Raw genomic sequence first — 23,779 nt, forward strand, 5'->3', positions numbered from 1 at the left:
GATAAAGAAGTTGTGAGTACAAATTTCCAGTTATAAAATAAGTACTATGGGTGTAAGGTACAACATGATGATTATAGTTAACACTGTTGTATGATATATAAGAAAGTTGTTAAGAGAGTAAATCCTGATTTCTCATCACAAGGAGAAAAAATTTTTTTCCTGTCTTTCTTTTCTTTGTGTTGATATATGAGATGATGGATACTAGTTAAACTTACTGCAATAATAGTTTCACAATATATACAACTCAAACAATCATGCTGTACACCTTAAACTTATACAGTGACATGTTAATTATTTCTCAATAAAACTGGAAAAAAAGAAAATTTCAATCAAACAGAAAAAAAAAGAGATCAATTTTCAAAAGAAAAAAAGAAGGCAGTTTAACCTTCAAAAGGGCAACAACTTGGCATGAAAATAGAAATCAACCACAGAAAGGGAAATGAGAAAAAATGATCACATGGAGACTAAACAACCTGCTACTAAAAAACCGATGGGTCAACAATGGAATCAAAGAGGAAATTTTAAAAATACCTTGAGAAAAACAACAATGAAAACACAACCATACAAAATCTATGGGATGCAACAAAAGAAAAAAAAGATCTATATATATATATATATATATATATATATATATTTATATGTATAACTGAATCATTTTACTGTACAGCAGAAATTAACACAACATTGTAAATCAACTATACTTCAATAAAATTTTTAAAATTAAAAGAAAAAATCTATGGGATGCAGCAAAAGCAGTCCTAAGAAGGAAGTTTATAGCATTACAGGCCTTCCCCAAAAACAAGAAAAATCCCAAATAAACAACCTAACCCACCACCTAAAAGAATTAGAAAAAGAAGAAAAAACAAAACCTAACGTCAGCAGAAGGAAGGAAATAATAAAGATCAGAGAGAAAATAATAAAGATCAGAGAGGAAATAAATAAAATAGAGATTTAAAAAAAAATAGAAAAAAATCAATAAAACCAAGAGGTAGTTTTTTGAAAGTATAAATAAAATCAACAAACCTCTGGCCAAGCTTACCAAGAAGAAAAGAGAGATGACCCAAATAAACAAAATAAGAAAAGAAAGAGGAGAAATAACAACCAATACCACAGAAATACAAAATAAGAAATCATAAGAAAATACTATGAACAGTTATATGCCAATAAAATAGAAAACCTAGAAGAAACGGACAAGTTTGTAGAAACATACAGCCTGCTAAAACTGAATCAAGAAGAAACAGATAATTTGAAAAGACCAATCACAAGAAGTGAAATAGAATCTGTAATTTTTTTTAAAAATCCCTGCTAACAAAAGTCCAGGACCAGATGGTTTCATTGGGGAATTCTATCAAACATACAAAGGAGAACTTACACCTATCCTTCTCAAACTCTCCCAAAAGAATGAAGATGAGGGAACACTCCCAAAGTCACTCTATGAATCCACCATCACTCTGATACCAAAACAAGACAAAGACACTACCAAAAAAGAAAATTACAGGTCAATATCTTTGACGAATAAAGATACAAAAATCCTCAACAAAGTATTTGCAAACTGAATCCGAGAACATATAAAAAGGATCATACAACATGATCAAGTTGGATTCATCCCAGGGTCTCAAGGATGATTCAATATATGCAAATCAATCAGTGTGATACACCACATCAACAAAAGACAAAAACCACATGATCATCTCAATAGATGCAGAAAATGCATTGGATAAAACTCAACTTCCATTCATGATAAAAACTCTCCCCAAAGTGAGTATAGAGGGAACATATCTCAACATAATAAAAACCATTTATGACAAATCCACAGCCAACATAATACTCAGTGGTGAAAAGCTATAAGACTTCTTACCAAATTCTGGAACGAGACAAGGATGTCCACTCTCACCACTCTATTCAACATAGTATTAGAAGTCCTAGCCATAGCAATCAAACAAGAAAAAGAAATAAAAGGTATCCAAATCAGAAGGGAAGAGGTAAAATTGTCATTATATGCAGACAACATGATACTCTAAACAGAAAACCCTAAAGAGTCAACACAAAAACTATTAGAACTGATAAATGAATTCAGCAAGGTAGCAGGATACAAGATTAACATACAGAAATCTGTTGCATTTCTTTACATTAGCAATGAAATATCAGAAAGAGAAAGCTTTTTTAAAAACCCATTTAAATCTCATCCAAAAAAAACCCACCTAGGAGTAAATCTAACCAAGCAAGTGTAAGACTTATACACTGAGAACTGTAAAACATTGATAAAGAAAATTGAAGATGATTCAAGGAAATGGAAAGATATCCCATGCTCCTGGATTGGAAGAATGAATATAGTTAAAATGGCCATACTACCCAAAGCAATTTACAGATTTAATGTGAACCCTATCAAATTACCCATGACATTTTTCACAGAACTAGAAGAAATAATCCTAAAATTTATATGGAACCACAAAAGACCCAGAATTGCCAAAGCAATCCTGAGGAAAAATAAAAAAGCTGGAGGCATAACCCTTCCAGACTTCAGACAATACTACAAAGCTACAGTGATCAAAACAGCATTGTGTTGGCACAAATGTTGGCACAAAAACAGACATATAGGTCACTGGAACAGAATAGAGAGGCCAGAAATAAACCCAAACACCTACGGTCAATTAATCTTCCACAAAGGAGGCAATGGAGAAAAGACAGTCTCTTCAGCAAGTGGTGTTGGGAAGGCTGAACAGCCACATGTAAATCAGTGAAGTTAGAACACTCCCTCATACCATACAAAAAAATAAACTCAAAATGGCTTAAAGACTTAAATATAAGACATGACACCATAAAACTCCTGGAAGAGAAGATAGGCAAAACATTCTCTGACATAAATTGTAGCAATATTTTCTTAAATCAATCTTCCAAGGCAAAAGAAAGAAAAGAAAACAAAAGCAAATGGGACCTAATCAAACTTATAAGCTTTTGCACAACGAAAGAAACCATAAATAGAATGAAAAGAGAATCTACAGAATGGGAGAAATTATTTGCAAATGAAGCGACTGACAAGGGCTTAATTTCCAAAATACACAAACAGCTCATACAGCTCAATAAAAAAAAAAACAACCCAATCAAAAAATGGGCAGAAGACCTAAATAGACATTTCTCCAAAGAAGACATACAGATGGCCAACAGGCACATGAAAAGGTGCTCAACATCGCTAAAATTAGAGAAATGCAAATCAAAACTACAATGAGGTATCACCTCACACCAGTCACAATGGCCATCATTGAAAAGTCTACAGATAAAAAATGCTGGAGAGGGTGTGGCGAAAAGGGAACCCTCCTACACTGTTGGTGGGAATGTAAATTAGTACAGCCACTATGGAAAACAGTATGGAGGTTCCTTAAAGAACTAAAAATAGAGTTACCGTATGATCCAGCAATCCTACTCCTGGGCATATATCCAGAAAAAACAAAAACCCTAATTTGGAAAGATACATGCACCAAAATGTTCATAGAAGCACTATTTATAATAGCCAAGACATGGAAGCAATCTAAGTGTCCATCAACAGATGAATGGATAAAGATGTGGTATATATATACAATGGAATATTAGTCATAAAAAAGAATGAAATATTACCATTTGCAGCAACATGGATGGACCTAGAGATTATCATACTAAGTGAAGTAAGTCAGACAGAGAAAGACAAATATTATATGCTATCACTTACACATGGAATCTAAAAAACAGCATAAATGAACATATTTACAAAACAGAAACAGACTCACAGACATAGAAAACAAACTTATGGTTACCAAAGGGGAAAGGTGGGGGAGGGATAAATTAGGAGGATGGGATGAACAGATACACATTACTATATACAAAATAGATAAACAACAAGGATTTACTGTATAGCACAGGGGACTATATTAATTATCTTGTAATAACCTATAATGGAAAAGAATCTGAAAAAGAATATATATATATGTATGCATATACATATATATATATGAAACGGAATCATTTTGCTGTACACCTGAAACTAACACAGTATTGTAAATCAACTATACTTCAATTTAAAAAAGAGCAAAAACTGACAGCTCAACAGAAATAATGAAAACAAAAAGATCATTAAATACCTCCAAAGTACTGAAAGAAAATGCCAATCTAGAATTCTATACACTGAGAAAATATCTTTAAGAAATCAAGCCAAAACAAAGACATTTTCAGACAAACACTAACTGAGAAAATGCATCCCCAGTAGAAAGGCACTAAAGGAAACATAGAAGGATATTATTAAGGAAAAAAATTAAATCCTAGATGGGAGCTTACAAATATAAAAAGTGAAAAGAGCAAGAAAAAATCTAACGAATACTGACTGCAAAGAACAATAATAATTATGTTTTGTGTAATTATTAAAAATAGAAAGAGCATAACAGCATAGCATGAAGGTCAAGAGTGCATAAAAGAAGTTAAAAACTTCTGCCATTTTACAGAAAAAGGTAAAAGTACTATTTTATACTGGACACTGACAAGTCAAAAATGCATGGTGTATGGTAATCCACTCCCCCGCCCTTATCTATGAGGGATACGTTCCAAGACCCCCAGCAGATGCCTGAAGCCATGGATACTACTGAACCCTGTGTATAATATGATTTTCCTATACATATATATCTGTGATCAAGTTTAATTTATAAATTAGGCACAGGGTTTCCCTCGTGGCACAGTGATTGAGAATCCGCTTGCCGATGCAGGGGACACAGGTTCGATCCCTGGTCCGGGAAGATCCCACATGCCACGGAGCAACTAAGCCCATGCGCCACAACTACTGAGGCTCTGCTCTAGAACCCGTGAGCCACAACTACTGAGCCCGTGTGCTGCACGCCTAGAGCCCGTGCACCACAAGAGAAGCCACTGCAATGAGAAGCCTGCACACCGCAATGAAGAGTAGCCCCTGCTCGCTGCAACTAGGAAAGGCCGCATGCAGCAACGAAGACCCAAAGCAGCCAAAAATAAATAAATAAATAAAATAAATTTGTTAAAAAAAAATTAGGCACAATAAAAGATTAACAATAATAACTAATAATGAAGTAGAACAATTATAACAATATACTGTAATAAAAGTTATGTGAATGTGGTCTCTCCCTCTCAAAATATCTTATTGCACTGTACTCACCCTTCTTAAGATAATGTGAGATTAAAATGCCTACATGATGAGATGAATTGAGATGAATGACGTAGGAATTGTGTTGTAGTGTTAGACTACTGTTGACCTTCTGACAATACATCAGAAGATGGATCTTCCGCTTGGGGTGATCCTGGATCATCAAGCCATGATGATGCTGATGACTGGATGTCAGGAGAATATGATGTCTATGGTTGGGAGCCCCAGGTGGGACACTGCAGGAGGGTGTGAGATTTCACCATACCATTCAACACAGCACACGATTTTAAACTTATGAATTATTTCTGAAATTTTCCATTTAATATTTTCGGACTGCAGTTGACCGTGGGTAGCCAAAACCATGGAAAGCAAAACCATGGATAAGGGGGGACTACTGTAATCTCTAGGGTAATGTTTAAAATTAATGTTTAAAATGAATAACTCACCAGGACAAAGATGAGATATTTAAATATACTCAATTAGTGCAAAATAGGCAAAAAGAGAAAAAAGAGAACACAAAAGGCAGGAGAAATAGAAAATGGTGGATTTAAAATCAAATATCCTAGTAATTACATTGCATATGTATGGACTGTTTCAATTAAAAGACAAAGATCGTGAAAACTGAGTTTAAAAAACAGAACTTACAAGACACACATGAAATAAATATACAAATCTTAAAAAGCTGAAAACAAAAGGGTGGGAAAATTTATACTACACACACACTCATGAAAGCTGATGTAGCTATATTAGAATAAAACAAAGTAGATTTTAATATTTAAAAAAGCATTATTAGAAATAAAGTCATGTATTTCATAATGGTAAAAGTTTCAATTCACCAGGAAGATAGTGTATTCTAAATTTGTCCACACCTAACAAAACAGTCTCCAAATTTATACAGCAAATACTGACAGAACTACAAGGAGAAATACACAAATCCACAATCATCAGTGGGAGAGTTTAACATTCTACTCTTAGTAACTGATGGAAGAAATATACAAAAATGCAATAAGAATATAGAATATTTGAACTACAGAATTAACAAATTTTATTTAATTGATATATTTATATAGAACACAGTATCAAACAACTGCCAAATACAAGTTCTTTTTAAGTACACAGGCATGTTTACAAAAATGACCATAAGCTCAGCCCTAAAGAAAGTGTTAAAATTCTCAGAGGAATGAAATAATACAAAGTACGTTGTCTGACTATAGAGGAATCAAGCTATAAATCAATATAAAACTTCACTATGAAAATCCCCATATGATTAGAAATTAATCATCATCCTTCTAAATGACCCATGGGTCAAAGAGGAAACCATGAAGGAACTTAGAACTCAGCATAGCACAGGAGGTTTTAGCCCATACAACAAGGCAAGAGACATAAAAGCCTTAAGGACTGAAAAGGAGACATTAAACTGTTATCATTCAACAATAATATAATTGCACACATGAAAAATTTTTAAAAAACAAAACTACAGGTTCATTATTAGAATTAAAAAGTGATTTATCAAGGTTGCTGGATATAAGATCAATATACTAGAATTAATTGCATGTCTATATACTAGCAAAAAGAGTTAGAAAATGTAATTTCTAAAAGATATATCATTGACAATAACATCAAAATAAATAAATAAATACCTAACAACACACTACATGAGACATAGGCAAGACATCTACACAGAAAACTACAAAACAGCATTGAGGGAAACTAAAGAAAGCCTAAATAAATGAAGAGAGATACTATGTACATGGACTAGAAGATTCAATATTACAAAGATGTCAGTTCCCCAAAGTGATCTATAGATTCAAGGCAATTATCAATCAAATCCTAGTTGTTTAGGTATATGTTTGTGTGTGTTTAACTTGACAAACTCTTCAACTTAGCAAATAGCTAGGAATACCCTTGAAGGAGGAAGAGAAGAAGAAAGAACAGGAAGAAGAGAAAGCAGGGGAGACAAGCAAGAGATCAACAATTACAACAAGGTAGAAAGACTTGCACTGAAGGATATAAAATTTTATTATTAATGTACGTTAATTCAGACAGTGTAGCATTGTGAAAAGGAAAAATACACAAATAGAACTAAATAAAGAATCCACAGACAGAGCCATCCTCAAATAGACACCTGATTTATGACAAAAATGGTACAACAGAGCAGTAATAAAAGGACAATAGTTTCAATAAATGATGTTGAGTCGACTGGCTATCCATAAGAGGACAAAAAAAATTGTCCCTTACCTCACACCATACAGGAAAATTAGTCCCAGATACATCTAAATGTAAAACGTAAAAAACAAATATTCTGTAAGATAATGAAGAATATTGTCATAATTTTGGAGTAGGGAAAGATTTTCCTAGGATATAAAAAGCACTTTATATAATGAAAAAGATTGCTAATTGATTACATTAAAAATAAGGAGCTCAGTTAATCAAAAGTCATCATTAAGAGAGAGAAAAAATAAGAAAAGATATTTGTAACATATATAACTGACAAAGATTATATAAAGAGGATATCCAAATGGCCAATAAATATATGAAAAAGTGTTCAACTTCATTAGTAATCAGGGAAACACAAACTATAAGCACAATAAGATACTTCTACAAATCCTCGAAAATGACTACAATTTTGAAAACAAATAAAATTAAGTATTGCTCAAAATGTGAAATATAGACAAAAAGAACTCTCATACACTACTAATGGTAGTACAAACTAGTACAACCATTACAGCCTTTGGAAAACTGTTTGCCATTATCCATTAAAACTGGATAGATTCATACCCTCTGATCCAATAATTCTACCCTAGGCATATATCTAGCAGACATGTGTTCATGTGTGTATCAAAAGATATGTGGAAGGATGTTCATGGCAGCATTATTTGTAAGAGCCAAAAAGTGTGAACAACCCAAATATCCATTAATAGTAAAATGGATACATAAACTGTGGTACATACATTTGGTAAAATATTGAGAGATATATATATATCTATATAGCAATAAAAATGAACAAAGCACAGTTATGCTCAACCCACAGATAAATCACACACACACAGACACACTGGCACACACACACAAATAATGTGTGATTCCATTTACATAAAATTAAAAACTAAGCAAGAATAATCTCTGATGTTAGAAGTCAGGCTATCAGAGAAATGGGAACAAACCAACCCCGGAACTGAAGATTAACTGTACTTAAGACAATCAAGATGATGCTGGTCAGACCACCAATGACCAATTTCAAGATGACTGTCAACAGCTGACTCTGCTGTTTCTGCATGTAGCCCCCTCCCTCCGTCTATAAAAGCTCTTGCCCGCTGACTGTTGGCAGGGTGGGGTGGTGGGGAGGGAGGGAGTCAGCCTTTGGACAGGAGTCCCCCCGCCAACCCCCTTGTGTGCCGGCATCCAAAATAAAGCAAACTTTCCTTTCCAAAAAAAAAAGAAGTCAGGCTAGTGGTCACCTGTGGGACAGAAGGAGAAGGTAATCATGGTAGTAAACACGGTGGGAGGTGTTCCACATATACTTAAAATTTGTATTTTTTTACATGTCTATAATGCACCAATAAAATGGTTTAAAACATTTTAAATTATGTGGACATAAAATCAATATAATAAAAAGATAAATAAGAAGTCAATGAGGAGGAAGTTAGGACATAAAAGGACTAGTAGGCCTTCTTGTATTTTTAACTTGTATACAACTCAAGAATCCAACTCTACTACTGTAGGGTTAGATATCTGGTAGACTAGACCAAAGTTTAACCTTGTAGTGCTATCTTAAGTCATTCTCAATCTACTTTTGCCACAATCTTGGTCTTCGAAAAGTATATCTTGTGCCACATTTTTGTCCTCTAATTCAGATGGAAACTACACAATAACTCGTGTTCATCTTTGCTAGCAAAGGCTAAATTATGTACTATTGCCACACTGTAGCAAGAAAATTGCTAAATAATTTCTTTCTCCCCCACAGCAGAGCTTTATAGAACAATATAATGGCTATTTCATTCCCAAGAAACTTGTAACTTTTGTATCTTTAAGATTTGTAGGGCTTCCCTGGTGGCGCAGTGGTTGAGAATCTGCCTGCCAATGCAGGGGACACGGGTTCGAGCCCTGGTCTGGGAAAATCCCACATGCCACGGAGCAACTGGGCCCGTGAGCCACAATTACTGAGCCTGTGCGTCTGGAGCCTGTGCTCTGCAACAAGAGAGGCCACAATAGTGAGAGGCCCGCGCACCGTGATGAAGAGTGGCCCCCGCTTGCCACAACTGGAGAAAGCCCACGCACAGAAACGAAGACCCAACACAGCCATAAATAAATAAATAAATAAAAATTTTTTTAAAAAAGAAAAAGTCTTACAAATATATTAAAAAAAAAAAAATTTGTATTTAATGACCAAAACAATTGGGGTAGTTTTTGTTGTTGATAAATACTAATAAACTCAAAAGAAGCAAACATTGTAGATTACCAAATCCTCACTATTTGATCATCATCGTCATATGAGCTGTAAATATTCCCATGTTATTATGCTTTAAGAGCAATAAATAAATTAAATACATATATGTATAGTTAAAATTATGGTGAATTACTAACAATTATTAAATTTAGGTGGCTATATGTGTGTTCATAGTGTTACTCTTTAAACTTTTCTGTATTTGAAAAATGTCATAGTAAGGGGGGGTAACTTTGTATAATTATATACAATATGACCTCTATTGTATTTTAAAATGCTCATCAAAAAAACTGGAGGGAAATATATCAAAATGTTAATAATGGTCATTTCTAGTTAGTATTTTTTCTTTCTTTCATATTTCTATAATTTTTCTAGAAGCAAATTTTCCTTTTATAAAAAATAAAATTTACTTTTTAAAAAGGAAATAAATCACTGGGAAGACATACAGTGTTGTTGGTCCCTAAGAAAGCATTTCATCTTTGAGCTTCCAAGTCCATAAAATTCTATCTCCACATAATTTTTTTATTGAGAATATTTAGGGTTTTAATGCCATCTAAATACCGAAGATACCCTTTAGTGCATATTTCATTGTCGAAAGCATTGCAGAAAATTTCTAGTGCTCCAGCTGAAGTATAATTACAGAACTGAATTGAACAGAACAATGTGGGTTTTCAATTAAGATGATCTAGGATCAAATTCAAACTGTGCTCCTTTATTATCTGTGTGAACTTAGTGCTGTTACTTAAACTCTCTGTCCTACACTTCATCTATAACATTGCAATAAGAAAACTACCTCTCAAGATTTTTGTGAGAATTAACTGAGAAAAAGGTCTATAAAACCCAATATGGCGCTTGGTCCATAAATTTTGTTCAACTAGAAGGCTAACGTATTAAATGAGATAATAAGCAGCTACAATGACGTCAGACAGACAGCCAGTGCTGGATAAATAATAATACATAGATCAGAATGATTAATTTTTTTCCATGATCTCTTGTTTCCTGCACAAAACACCATGGTCGACTAGCATGGGAGTTCCAAGAGAGCTGTTTCCCAGGGCCTTGGACAGAGGCTGGCAGGTAGCAGACACATAATGACACACTGAAAGGATGGAAGTGTGTGGAGGTATGAGTAAAAGAATGGACTGGAGAATGAATGCCTTTAGACAGAGACATCTTGTTCAGATAAGCCAAGAGAAGATGAGAGCGTCTCTTCTGATCTCAGTAAGCATAGGCTGAGCTATTCTGGGGAGAGAGGTTTGGCTGGGCCTTCCAAGAGGATATGGTCACGGGGGTAAATGGAAGTGGCTGTCAGTTTGCCAGGCTTCTCGGATGCTCTGAACAGGCAAATCTCATCATGTGGTTTCTCCATTTAAAACCTGTGCATGGTTTTCACTTTGCTGCTAGGATAAAATCCACACTATTTCACAGGCCCTGTCAGACTTCCTGCTTCTCTCTGGCTTTTCTCCTCTTGTCCCTCCACTATCTGGCTGCATATGACTTTTTCCAGTTCCTAAATACAATCATGCTATCTTCGGCCTCCAAGTCTGAACCCATGCAGTTCCTTCTGCCTCAAACTCACATTTTAGCCGTTCATGATTCACTCCCCTTATGACTCTATCTATCGTGCGCATATCTTTCAGGCATCAGCTTACATGTCACACACTTGAGAACTTTCCTTGACAACTTAACCCTCCCCAAATTTGCCCATCATCAGGGTGAGTTCAAAGGCCCTTCCTCTGTGTTCCCACAGCTCTCTGTATTTTGCTCTACCTTAGTGCTTATTACACTGTCAGGTAGTTTCCTGGTCTTTCCCCCACAGCTGGAATGTTCGTATCAATGTTTTAGCCTGTTTTTTTTACCACTGTATCGCCAGTGCTTAGGATAATGTCTGGCTAATAGTGGATGCCCCATAAATATGTGTTGAGGAAATGAATGAATTTCCATATCTAGACTGCATTAAGCTCCATGAGGTCTAGTGTTGTGTCGGTTCTTCTATCATCAACACAAAGTATAGTGCCTAGCAGTATACTTTCTCTTTCCTGTAGTACTCTTCAAATATTTATCGAATGAATAAATTTCATTTGATACTAGTTACCCATTCATACATCACATAAACATTTATTTCAGGGATCTATTGGGAAGGGATTGGTGTCAAATATTTCCGTCATTTCACCTTTTATTTTATTAGTGCTTCCAACTTCTTGCTTTTACACTCAAATTATCCACTCAGCAATGCTTAAACATTCTCCACTAGCAATGATATAAAACATCAATGATACCAATTTCCACTTTTTTAAATTTACCTACTCTCTACTTTCATCATTTCAATTAATACTATTGTTACCACTAAGGCCAATATTATTTGTTCTGAGTTTAGAATAAGCCCACCAAGGACCATCAATACCTCTAACACTTGGCTTTAATCAGGAACATAAAACAGACACTTGAATTATGTTAAATTCCCTCTGAACTACCTCAAATCACCTTTGGAAAGATGAGTGATGCCAAGAAAAAAGTACTTTCTCAGAATATCAGTATACAACTCCAAAATAACTTGAATAAAAGCTATGCCAAAATATCCATCTCTTCCATTTTCAGAAAAATATGTATACAATTAAGTGGGGGGAAAGGGTAGTCAGGGGCATCAGAAACTCCATTAGCCATAGATTGCTTCTTTGATTTTATAACATATAAACATAAACTACCTAAGGGTTAGTTTGTTTGGTTTTGGGTAAATATATATCTTTATAAATAAACTCAATGTTTACTTGTTGGTGATTAATTATACCAGTATTCACCAATGGTTGACTCTTCATGTCTACCTAGGCTTTCAGGGTCATTTAATTTTTATTTAATGCCTGAACTGGTAATGTTGAAAGCACTCCAAGCCTTCTCAACAGAGCAGAATTAGCCACTTGGGATTTTGCTAAATCTGAGCCAATCTGCAGCATTACTAACTGCTCATACCTTTGCAGTGATCAGCGTTAGCAATGTTAAGACCAGAGGCCAGGTGTACAGCAAATGGGACTGGAACTTAACATGATTTGCTATGATGTCATAAAAGCTTTTGAAATTAATTTTAATTAACTTATTTTTATACCACCTAGTTTCAGAAACGATTTATGACAATGTCTAAAGGCACAGTAAATTTAATCTAGCAGGATTAAAAAATACAAGTAAGTGAGGCAAATGTGGCACAGAAGAAATAAAGATGGGGCATCACAGAGCTATTCTCCTCTTACCTGTGTACTGTAAGCCCCTGTACTCGCTTATTGCCCCAGGAGGTTTTAAATTGGGCCAGTAATGGAACAGCATTTGCACAGCTGGAGGTTTCACCTGTGAAGGCCCATAGGCTATCACATACAAAAGATCCTAAAGGAGACAAGAAGCATATTTTCACTAGCATCATCAAATAAAAATAAAGGTAGCTCATTCAATATTACCAAAGCAGTGAAAATTCTAATGGACAGATTGAGGTGGTTAATTTCCCTGGAATCTCATCATCCAGATGGGCTTTGCAGATTAAATCATATTATAATATTTTTTAATTATTTTTATGGATCCTGTAAATAAGCCCCCCAGTAGTGTTCAGATGTACACTATCTTTTAACAAATTCTTCTCTCCTCAGAATAACGTGAAAGATTTTAGAATAGCATAAAGCCGGTTTGCCAAATACTGCATTTTTAAAAACATTTCCCTAAAACATATTTCTTAATAATTCACATCTCCTATTTGAAAGAAGAAAGTTTCCCAAGCAACCTTTCAAATCAAGTAAAACTGTCACATAATATAGTATTTGCTAAATTTCAAGAATAAGATATATCCAATTACATTTTCTGTCAAGCCACTGCGTTCCTCAAGTATCATTTCTGCTCTAAATGGTAAATAATTAACCTGTAAGGAAAGGATTATAAGTTCTACCATACCAAAATAATAAGACATCAATAAATTTGATCTAAACAATAGTTTTAATATGCAAACAATTTTTACTGTATTATACAAATTGAACTTGTGACTATGAGTTTAATGTGGCCCCAAACTTACTTTCCAGACTTCTTGTTTATATTTCATGAGGCATTCCAATAATTGACAATGATATACTGTAAGGAAGAAAATATAATTTGAACATGAAATGTAAATACCAGACAAAAGATCCTTTAAAATAAACTATATTAGTCTAAATTATATTAGACTTTTCACCCTAATCATTAAATTAGAAATTACTTATTTTCATATATTCATGCCTTTCAAAAATCATATAAGCCCTTGACTTTATCAAGCTTTATTCCAAGATCCTTGAGAAGTATTTTATTCATCTTAACAAAGGAAATATTAAGAAAACTCCCTAGTAATCATACTTTTATAACATAAACTTATATCAATGTAATCAAGTACTACACGGGGAAAAAAATAGCCTAATAGGATCATAATAAAAGCTTACATTTATTGAGCGTTCATTATGTGCCACGTACTGAGCTAAGAGCTTTATGTATTATGTATCTCATAACCACCATGTTGCAGTTAAAAAAGTGAGGTTTTAAAAAAAAAAAAAAAAAAGTGAGGTTTAGTTTCCTATCTTGCCCAAGGTTGGACAGATAGCAAGTGACAGACTGATGGATTAGAATGGGAGTCTTTTATCACCACCTCCATCTTGTTGAGGAGTCCTTAAAAGCTATACAACAGCAATCTTCTTTGATTTGCCTATGTTTACTTGAGGAATAAAGATACTTTCACCCTAGTTAGATACCCGTTTTATACCTTCCCTAATCTATCTGCCAACCCTATCATGGCACTGAAGTAGGTCTCCCTTTTGTCACCGATGACCTCCATGTCGTTCAATTCTATGGACATTTATCAGTCTGCCTCCCACTTGACTTCCAGCAACATTTAGTACTGCTGACCACCCTCTTTCCTTGACTTCATGACTGACCCTCTCCTATTACCTGTGGCAGACACTGTTGTTGCTACTCAACTGCTATCAACAACCCTTTCTTCCTTGTTCAGCTCCCAGTACACACACTGCCAAGCAAGACAATTTCCCAGATTCTGTTGCAGCTAGGGATGGCCATGTGACTCAGTGCTGGCCAGCAAGACCTAAGAAAGAATCTGCTGAGGAGCTTCTGAAACTCATTTTTCTTCTTTGACAGAAGGAAAAAGGCACACCAGGAGACCTTTCTCTGATTACCGTGACTGATCCTATTTTTGATAGGATTTGATAGGATATATTTTTGAAACCTGTTTTTAGAAGTAGTTATGTAAGAATATAATAACCTCCACTGTGGCATATCTTGCAAACATGAGGAGAAGTTCAAGAGAAACGCAAAGATGGCATCTCAGGCCCCTGATACTGCGGAGCTATCTCTAAGACTTCTTCTTCCACTGGCCAGTATCTGTTGGAGTTCCTGAAGGCCTGGTCATAAGTCAAATCCACTTTTCATTCTATGCTCTCTTGTAAGCAACGTCACACTCATATACAGCAATATCTCAGAGATATTGCAGGTTCCATTCCAAATCACAGCAAGAAAGCAAATACTGCAATAACGTGAATCATACAAATTTTTTGGTTTCTCCATGCATATAACAGTTATGTTTGCACTATACAAACATTAAGTATATTAATGTATACTTTATATAAACATAAAGTATATATTAAGTAGTCTATTAAGTGTGCAATAGCAATATATCTTAAAAACCAATGTACACACCTCAGTTTTAAAATATTTCATTGCTAAAAAATGCTAAACATTGTCTGACAATGCAGGGTTGCCACAAAACTTCCATTTGTAAAAAACACAATATCTGTGAAGCACAGTAGAGCAAAGTGCACTAACAGGAGGTATGCCTGTACAACTTCAGGTACCATCTATATGCAATTCAGTGAATAGCACTGGACACTTACATGAGGGCTCAAAGTTCATTACTTCTAGCCCAGAAGTCAGTTCTGAGTTCATAATACAACTTCCTAATTACTATTACCTCTTTTTTCTGAAGAAACCTGATTTATTTGCATTTTTGTGTTTTGGATATGTAGAACTATTACTGAGGTTATGTGTGATTTTTTTCCACAGTTTTATTAAGATATAATTGACATATGACATTGTATTAGTCTAAGGTATATCATCTCCTCTCAAAAGTCTCAAAGACACTTCTAACATAACATGTCCAAAGTAGACCTCATGATCTTCCCTTAGAAACCTGCTCTTTCTCTTCCAGTGGCTCTTTTTGCAGTGAATGGAACCACCATGCACCCAGTTCAGAAGCCAGAATGCAACCATATCCAATACATCACCACACCCTATCAGTTTTACTTCCTAAATAGCTCTCAGATGTATCCACTTTTCTCGGCCTCAACCAACCCTGACTTTTACATGCCTAGACAAATGCAATGGCCTCCTCATGGGTCAATCTGTACCCACTCCGGCTCCTTCTTAATCCATTCTCAACTGCAGCTCGGGTGACACACACACCACCACTCAAAGTCCTTCAGCGCTTTTCCATTAGACTTGGGATGAACGCAGGACTCCCAGAGCCTACGACATCCTGCATGTTCTGGCCCGCAGAAGTCTACAGTCTCATCTCACACCAGGCAGCCCTCACTCTGAGCTCCAGCTACAACGACCTTTCAGTCCCCCCTGCTTGCCAGGCTCCCTTCTGACATATGAGATTCCTCTGCCTGGAAACCTCCATTCCCTGATAGGCCTTGTTAATGCTACTCATCCATCAGTCCTCAGACCAAAGGTTATATTCCCAGAAAAGCCCTCCCTGACCTCTTCAATAAAAGAAAAATCCCCTTTTATAGGGTCTCATCATAGCACAATGTACCTCTTTCGGAGAACTTGTCACAATTGAAACTGGGCATTTGCTGTTACAATTATTTGATTAATGTCTTCTCCTTCCACCACACGATAAGCTTTATGAAGAGAGGAAAGGGTCGGTTCTATTTTGCTAATTATGGTGTTCCCAGTGCCTGGCACATAGCAGATACTCAGTAACTGTTTGTTGAGTATATAAATGGTCCTCTAGACTTGGAATTTTGTGAAGCCATGACTGAGTTCTCAAGTGCAGATGCTCCGGGGTACTTTCTCTTACACGGTGTCTGCTATTCTCCATATGTTTGCTACACGAACCTTGCTCAGAGGAGTCCACTGACTGCCCATGAACAGACCTAGAGAGTCCCTTTATTTAAACTGCTTCCCTTCCTCAAAAATATACAATGGAGAAAAGACAGCCTCTTCAATAAGTGATGCTGGGAAAACTGGACAGCTACATGTAGAAGAATGAAATTAGAACACTCCCTAACACCATACACAAAAATAAACTCCAAATGGGTTAAAGACCTAAATGTAAGGCCAGACACTATAAAACTCTTAGAGGAAAACATAGGCAGAACACTCTTTGACATAAATCGCAGCAAGATCTTTTTTGACCCACCTCCTAGAGTAATGAAAATAAAAACAAAAATAAACTAATGGGACCTAATGACACTTAAAAGCTTTTGCACAGCAAAGGAAACCACAAACAAGACGAAGAGACAACCCTCAGAATGGGAGAAAATATTTGCAAACAAAGCAACTGACAAAGGCTTAATCTCCAAAATATACAAGCAGCTCATGCAGCTCAACATCAAAAAAACAAACAACCCAATCAAAAAATGGGCAGAAGACCTAAATAGACATTTCTCCAAAGAAGACATACAGATGGCCAAGAAGCACATGAAAAGCTGCTCAACATCACTGATTATTAGAGACATGCAATCAAAACTACAGTAAGGTATCACCTTACACCGGTCAGAATGTGCATCATCAGAAAATCTACAAACAACAAATGCTGGAGAGGGTGTGGAGAAAAGAGAACTCTCTTGCACTGTTGGTGGGAATGTAAATTGATACAGCCACTATGGAGAACAGTATGGAGGTTCCTTAAAAAACTAAAAATAGAACTACCCTATGACCCAGCAATCCCACTACTGGGCATATACCCTGAGAAAACCATAATTCAAAAAGACACATGCACCCCAACGTTCATAGCAGCACTATTTACAATAGCCAGGACATGGAAGCAACCTAAATGTCCATCAACAGAGGAATGGATAAAGAAGATGTGGAACATATATACAATGGACTATCACTCAGTCGTAAAAAGGAACAAAACTGGGTCACTTACAGAGATGTGGATGGACCTAGAGAGTGTCATACAGAGTGAAGTAAGTCAGAAAGAGAAAAACAAGTATCGTATATTAACACATATATGTGGAATCTAGAAAAATGGTACAGATGACCTTAATTGCCAAGCAGAAATAGAGACACAGACGTGGAGAACAAATGGATACCAAGGGGGAAAGGGATGGGGGTGGGAAGAACTGGGAGATTGGGATTGACTCCTATACACTGTTGATACTATGTATAAAATAGACAACTGATGGGAACATACTGTATAGAACAGGGAACTCTACTTAATGCACTGTAGTGTCCTAAATGGAGGGGATATATGTATATGTATGGCTGACTCATTTTGCTGTGCAGTAGTAGAAGCTAACACAACACTGCAAAGCAACTATACTCCAATGAAAATTAACAAATAAATAAATAAATAAATAAATTGCTTCCCCTCCCAGAACGCCCCACTTACCTTATCAATCAAAATTCTATCTGTAATTTAAGACCCATTCTTTGCTCAAGTGGCACGAAGCCTTTCCTGATTATTTTAACCCATAGAGTTCTCTGATGAATTAATACAGTCTATAGTATTTATTTGGTACTTTTTACATACTACTTTACATTGTAAATTAATGACTTATGTAAACATGCCTAATCTTCCCAATTAGACATAAGCTCCACAGCAAGCATCATATCTTACATTTCAGGGTGGTTTTCGCAATGCCTAGCATGGAGCCATGTACACAGGAGTTTTACACAATGAATTCCTGGTACCTGAGCAAGAACCCTGCTCTATCCTTGATACACAATCAGCTACAAGGACCAGGCTGCCACTTGCTGTCTCCCCCAGTAAAAGTTCAAATGATAATGATGCCCTACCTGCTTGATCTCAGAGAGTCCCCTGGTGGATAGCACCTCACTTCTTATGTTTCCCCCATCACAAGATTAATTTGGGGTCCCAAATGTCATTCTTAGTATAGAATAGCTGGCTATACACGTTCCCCCATGAACAGATGAAGATACAGATTAAGAAGTAACAGAAGTATTTGATCACAGTGGTTTCCCAATGAAACGTTCAACTCCAAGAAGACAATGGCAGATTGTAGAGATCCGTGTTGCCGTTTACTGAGCAGTGCTTATGATATGTCAAATCACTATGCTAAGGAAGCACTTCACACACACTTAAGTCATTAAATCCTCACAACAACATTTTAAGGTACTACAGGAAGAATCCCCATTTTATAGATGAGGGAACTTGGTCTTAGGGGAGTTAAAGAACTTGCTCAAGGTTAAGCTACCTGGCAATCTGCGCTGAGCTCAGCTATGAACCCACATACCCTTAACCTCAAAGCACACGATTCTACCCAACCTGCTCTACTGCCTCCAACTTAGAAATTAGGACCAAACCCTGATGATGAGACTTTAGTTAACTAACTAGATTCTATGTGAAGGGGTTTTTTTCAGGACATAAAATCTAATAAATATAAATGACATTATGAGGATCCTTTAAGCCAGAGTGAGACACGAGGTATAACTTCCCCAAAAATATACATTTTAATTAAATGCACATAATAATCATAAGGAATTTCATATTTAAAGGATGATACTCCAGGCTAAGAAGCATTAAGATTTTGAAATGAAAAAAATTGTTTTCCTCATGCTGAGTCAAAAACTCAATTATTATTCATTACGTAATGAAGTAGAAGGCTGAAAACAGGGCCACCAAATTTGTTTACTTTCCAAATGAAAACAAAAACTGAGTTCATATCTTAGCATGTGACTCCAACAGTCAGCCCCCTTTTAGGTCAGTTTCCCAAAGTTCATCTGCAATTACACTGATGAATGGAAATCCAACAGAATATATCAGATTAAATCTGTCCCACATTACTAGAAATCGAAGAAACACAGATCAAAATGACATATTACTTTTTATCTGTCCATCTCTATACAAATGTTATAATAACACTCAATGACAGGTTACAATGTACTTTCACGTATAATTAGTGGGGATGTAACAAAAGATTTGTGTGCAAGGATATTCATGAGGTATTAGAGTAGCGAATTCACAAAATATTCCCAGTGGTTACCTTTAGTTGTTAGAACTTCAGGTGATTTTTATATTTCTAATTTAATTATTTCTATATATTTATATTCAAGCAATTTCCAGTCTGTTCTAAAATTGTGTTCTCAGACATTCTAAAAATATCACTAGTCAGCAAGATTACTGCTAATAGCAAGAGGCAAAGGAAATTTATTTCAATTTGAAAGTCTGTTTTCTAACACATCTCCAGTTTCTATTTACCAAGAGAAGTTCTTCTCACATGAGAATTTCTAGCTTGCTTATTTGATGTCTTATTTAATTATTGGTTTGGAATTAGTGAAGCCATCCAAATTTCCACTTACCTGGATTGGATGTGTACTGCATTGCAATCATTAGCATGGATGATGCGGAGAGATTAACATGGGCAGGAACACCTTCTCTCCTTGAGGAGCCCACTGAAATGAAAATTTTTTTGATTAGACACAATTTAGTTATATATATATTTATATATTTGTACATTTATATTTAGTTGCTACTTTGCATAGAGCATGAGAGCTGAGAAGAAACTTGAAAAAAAAAATCAGTAGAAGTTTTGCATAAATAAAACCACAAAATTTGTCCTAGCATACAAACGCTACAGTAGTCATTATCATAGGCACATTTAGGGAGAATCTTCAAGGCGCAGGAGTAATGCCAGAATGTAATGTAATCGTTTTATCAGAACTGTACTTAAATGTGATCTCTGTTTCCAAGATGTTTATATCTAGGTAGAAAAGAAAGAAAAAACAGAATCCTCCATGTACCCAAATATAAGGCATGTTGAAGGTTATCCAAATAAGAAGGTAAAAATAAAACGTTTTTGAACACGACTTGAATGTATTAACTTTAAGAGATGCAGATGAAAGAGTCTACTTTTAATGGGTACCATATGCATTTAGTTATATCAATTTTAAAATTATTTTCAACTCTCACCTATCATTAAACAATTTTATTCAAACCTTCACATGTAACTTCATCATCAGCATCTTAATCATCATGACAATCACTTTTTTAGTTTTCCAGAGCTTACCATCTTCACATCCACCTGAGCTGTTTGAAACACAGCACTTTTTGAATCTGTGAATAATGCGGTTGCTGGACATTTTATCCTATCCCGCAGTATTCAATCACAAAGCCAGTTGGTTTCTTCAAAATTCATCTTTTAGCCATATAATTGTGATCTCCATGAGATAACCACTTACATACTGCTTTTAAGAGACATCTTTAAGTGGCTTGTTTAGGAAGACATCCAATACTGTATTAACTTTCTTTCTCTTTCTTTTTGAATAGAGGGTATCAGGTAACCTCTATAAGCATCCAGAACTATCACTGATGGAGGTCATTTGGGGTAATATGTTGTCTCCAGAGTACTTTATTATTCTAAACACAGTAACTGAGAAAGGGCCCACAATACTTTACAAGGACTCAAATATAAAATGAATTCTTTTTCTCAGGATAATTGCAGGAATAGCAGAAACCTCTCCTTATAGCTGGGCTCCTGTAGCAAATTGTCAAGAAAGCATGAACAGAACAGTAAACAGTGACTATAACACCCTCAAAAAGTCAACTCTCAATTTCCAACACATACTGCAGAAGACCATCAACACAGACAAGAAGAAAAAAGCAGATAACCCTAAAATCTGCTTTATTTTAAAGTATTAAAGTGCAATGTGTGGGAATAGTATCTCACCTACAACCAACAAGAATAAGGCAGCTTATAATAAAACACAGGTATAAAAGAATCATTAAAGCACAAATAAAAGGTTTGTTGTATAGTAAAGTAGAGAAGACAAACAAAAATTTAACATGATTCTTCTTTTTAATGTAAAAAACTGAGCACCACAATGGACAGTGGCCTTTATAATAGCTTTACAGAAATAAACAAATAAAACAGATCCATAATTAAGTTCCATTTACCTGAGTTTGCTTCTATTAATAACTTACTGCTGGGCTGCTGCTAACCCACTAAGCAGGTGATATTCAGGTACATAAATTAGTTTGGTTATACAATATAAATAAGAATTAGTTATTATACAAAGATGTGAGGATCAGCTCGCTGCTCTTAGACGTTAAAGCTGATTAGTCAAATACGATTAATCAAAGAAAAAAATCTTTGTGCCAAATCCTAAAGAACAAGATTCAGTTTCTCTCAGAGTTTAGACAGGGAGATGGTTCAAATTCAGCTTCCGGGGCCCCATACCTAGAGAGTCTAACTCAATCAGTTTGGAAGCAGGAAAGCTACATGTTTAATAAGGACGTCAAGTGATTCTGACCAAGTGGGCCTTGGAGCTGCATTTGAGAAGTACTACTACAGGAATGAGAACAAGAAAGGAAATACTCAGTAAGGTGTCCAAGTGTGGGAGGAATAATTGCATGCCCTTGTGTTCTTTCTTTAAGGGGGAAAAAAAGCAAAAGAAAGTGTAGTCTTTGACATACGCAAGGAAAAATAATTATATGTATACTATATCCATTCCTTTTGGGACAAGTGTTTTCACCTTTGTTTAAACTCATTTCAAACTTTTAAACTATAAGTGTTTCTAAAAAATGAAAACTACTTATTAAGGTAGGCTGAGAAGCACTGTGCCTGGAGGCCTTTAAAAATGGGAGAGATGGGACTTCCCTGGTGGTCCAGTGGGTGGGACTCCACGCACCCAGTGCAGGGGGCCCGAGTTTGATCCCTGGTTGGGGAACTGGATCCCGCATGCATGCCACAGCTAGGAGTTCGTATGCTGCAACTAAAAGATCCCGTGTGCTGCAGCTAAGACCCGGTACAGCCAAAATAAATAAATAAATAAACATTTAAAAAAAAAAAATGGGAGAGGTGCCCAAATGTCTCAGATGATTTAGATGAAGTTTATTTGGAGAACAGGACAAATGGCTCGGTGACCTCTGAATGTCCCCCCTACCCCTACAAATCTACGCTCTCCCTCAAGAATGGTCAGCCACAAAGCCAAGAGTGCTCCCGTGGCTCCAGCCCTCAGAAACTAGCTCCAATATTTCTATAAACAGACAGTGCCTTGCAATTTCATAGCTTCCTAACAGACTGAACAAAATCACCACAATTCTAATTTAATAAACATGCAGAGGCACACATCATTTATTGAATCTTGTTAAAAAGGCACGAGGCAAACAGATGTGCAGCTTGTCCCAGTGAGGCTGTCTAAGGTCAAAGCTACATACGATGGAAGGAAGCAGAGAAGTAATCAAAATAAGAAAATTTTACATTTAACGTTGTGCTCAGAAAATACTATTAAGTTTTAAGGCCTATTCCCTGATCCTCCTAGCACCACCAAAACAATCATTACCACCATCCCCTCCTTCTATGAACAATAACAATTTCTTAATCTGTTTCTGCATTTTATAATTCCTAACGTGTTATCATGTACAGCTCTTATATGATTCTCATTTTTAAAAAAAAGTATATGGGAAAAGCCATTTTATAAAAGAGAAACCAAATTTTGCATGCGAACACCAACCTAATTATTAGGACTACAGCCTAAGTCACTTGACTTCACAGCTAATGTGCTAGTCACTTACTTATTCACAGAGTATCTTTTTTTCAGTATCCAGACATTGTTCTAGGCCCTTGAGACACCGCCATAAATAAGATAGGCAAGTCTTTGTCTTTATGAAGCTTAAATGCTAGAGCTGTGCTATCCAATATAGTAGCCACACGTGGTTAAATTTAAACTAATTAAAAGTAAACTAAATTAAAAATTCAGTATCTCTCACTAGATACATTTTCAAGTGCTCAGTTGCCACATGTGGCTAGCGGCTATTCTATTGGACAGCACAGAATTTTATATAACATTTCCATCATTGCAGAAAGTTCTGTGGACAGCACTATTCCAGAGGAACAGGCAAACAAATACCTGTGAAGAAACATAAAGCAGGGCAAGGGAATATGTAGAAAGCAACGGAAGGTCCTATTTTAGCTTGAGAGTAAGGAAGGGCCTCTGGG

At 35.8% G+C, this 23,779-nt stretch overlaps 1 protein-coding gene across 8 annotated transcripts in view; it reads right to left on the reverse strand.

The window, feature by feature from the left end:
* UNC79 (unc-79 homolog, NALCN channel complex subunit) overlaps nucleotides 1-23,779 on the reverse strand; it is a 257,982-nt gene that overhangs the window by 182,537 nt on the left and 51,666 nt on the right. For all 8 annotated transcript variants that reach the window (XM_082384436.1, XM_082384433.1, XM_082384434.1 and 5 more), the window contains exons 5-7: nucleotides 20,142-20,234; nucleotides 13,627-13,682; nucleotides 12,824-12,953 (exon numbers count right to left, since the gene is read on the reverse strand). In XM_082384436.1, the coding sequence (XP_082240562.1) occupies nucleotides 12,824-12,953; nucleotides 13,627-13,682; nucleotides 20,142-20,234 (279 nt within the window). The remainder of the gene's footprint in view (nucleotides 1-12,823; nucleotides 12,954-13,626; nucleotides 13,683-20,141; nucleotides 20,235-23,779) is intronic.

This window comes from Balaenoptera borealis, assembly GCF_965194805.1.
Source record: "Balaenoptera borealis genome assembly, chromosome: 3".
NCBI lineage: Eukaryota > Metazoa > Chordata > Mammalia > Artiodactyla > Balaenopteridae > Balaenoptera > Balaenoptera borealis.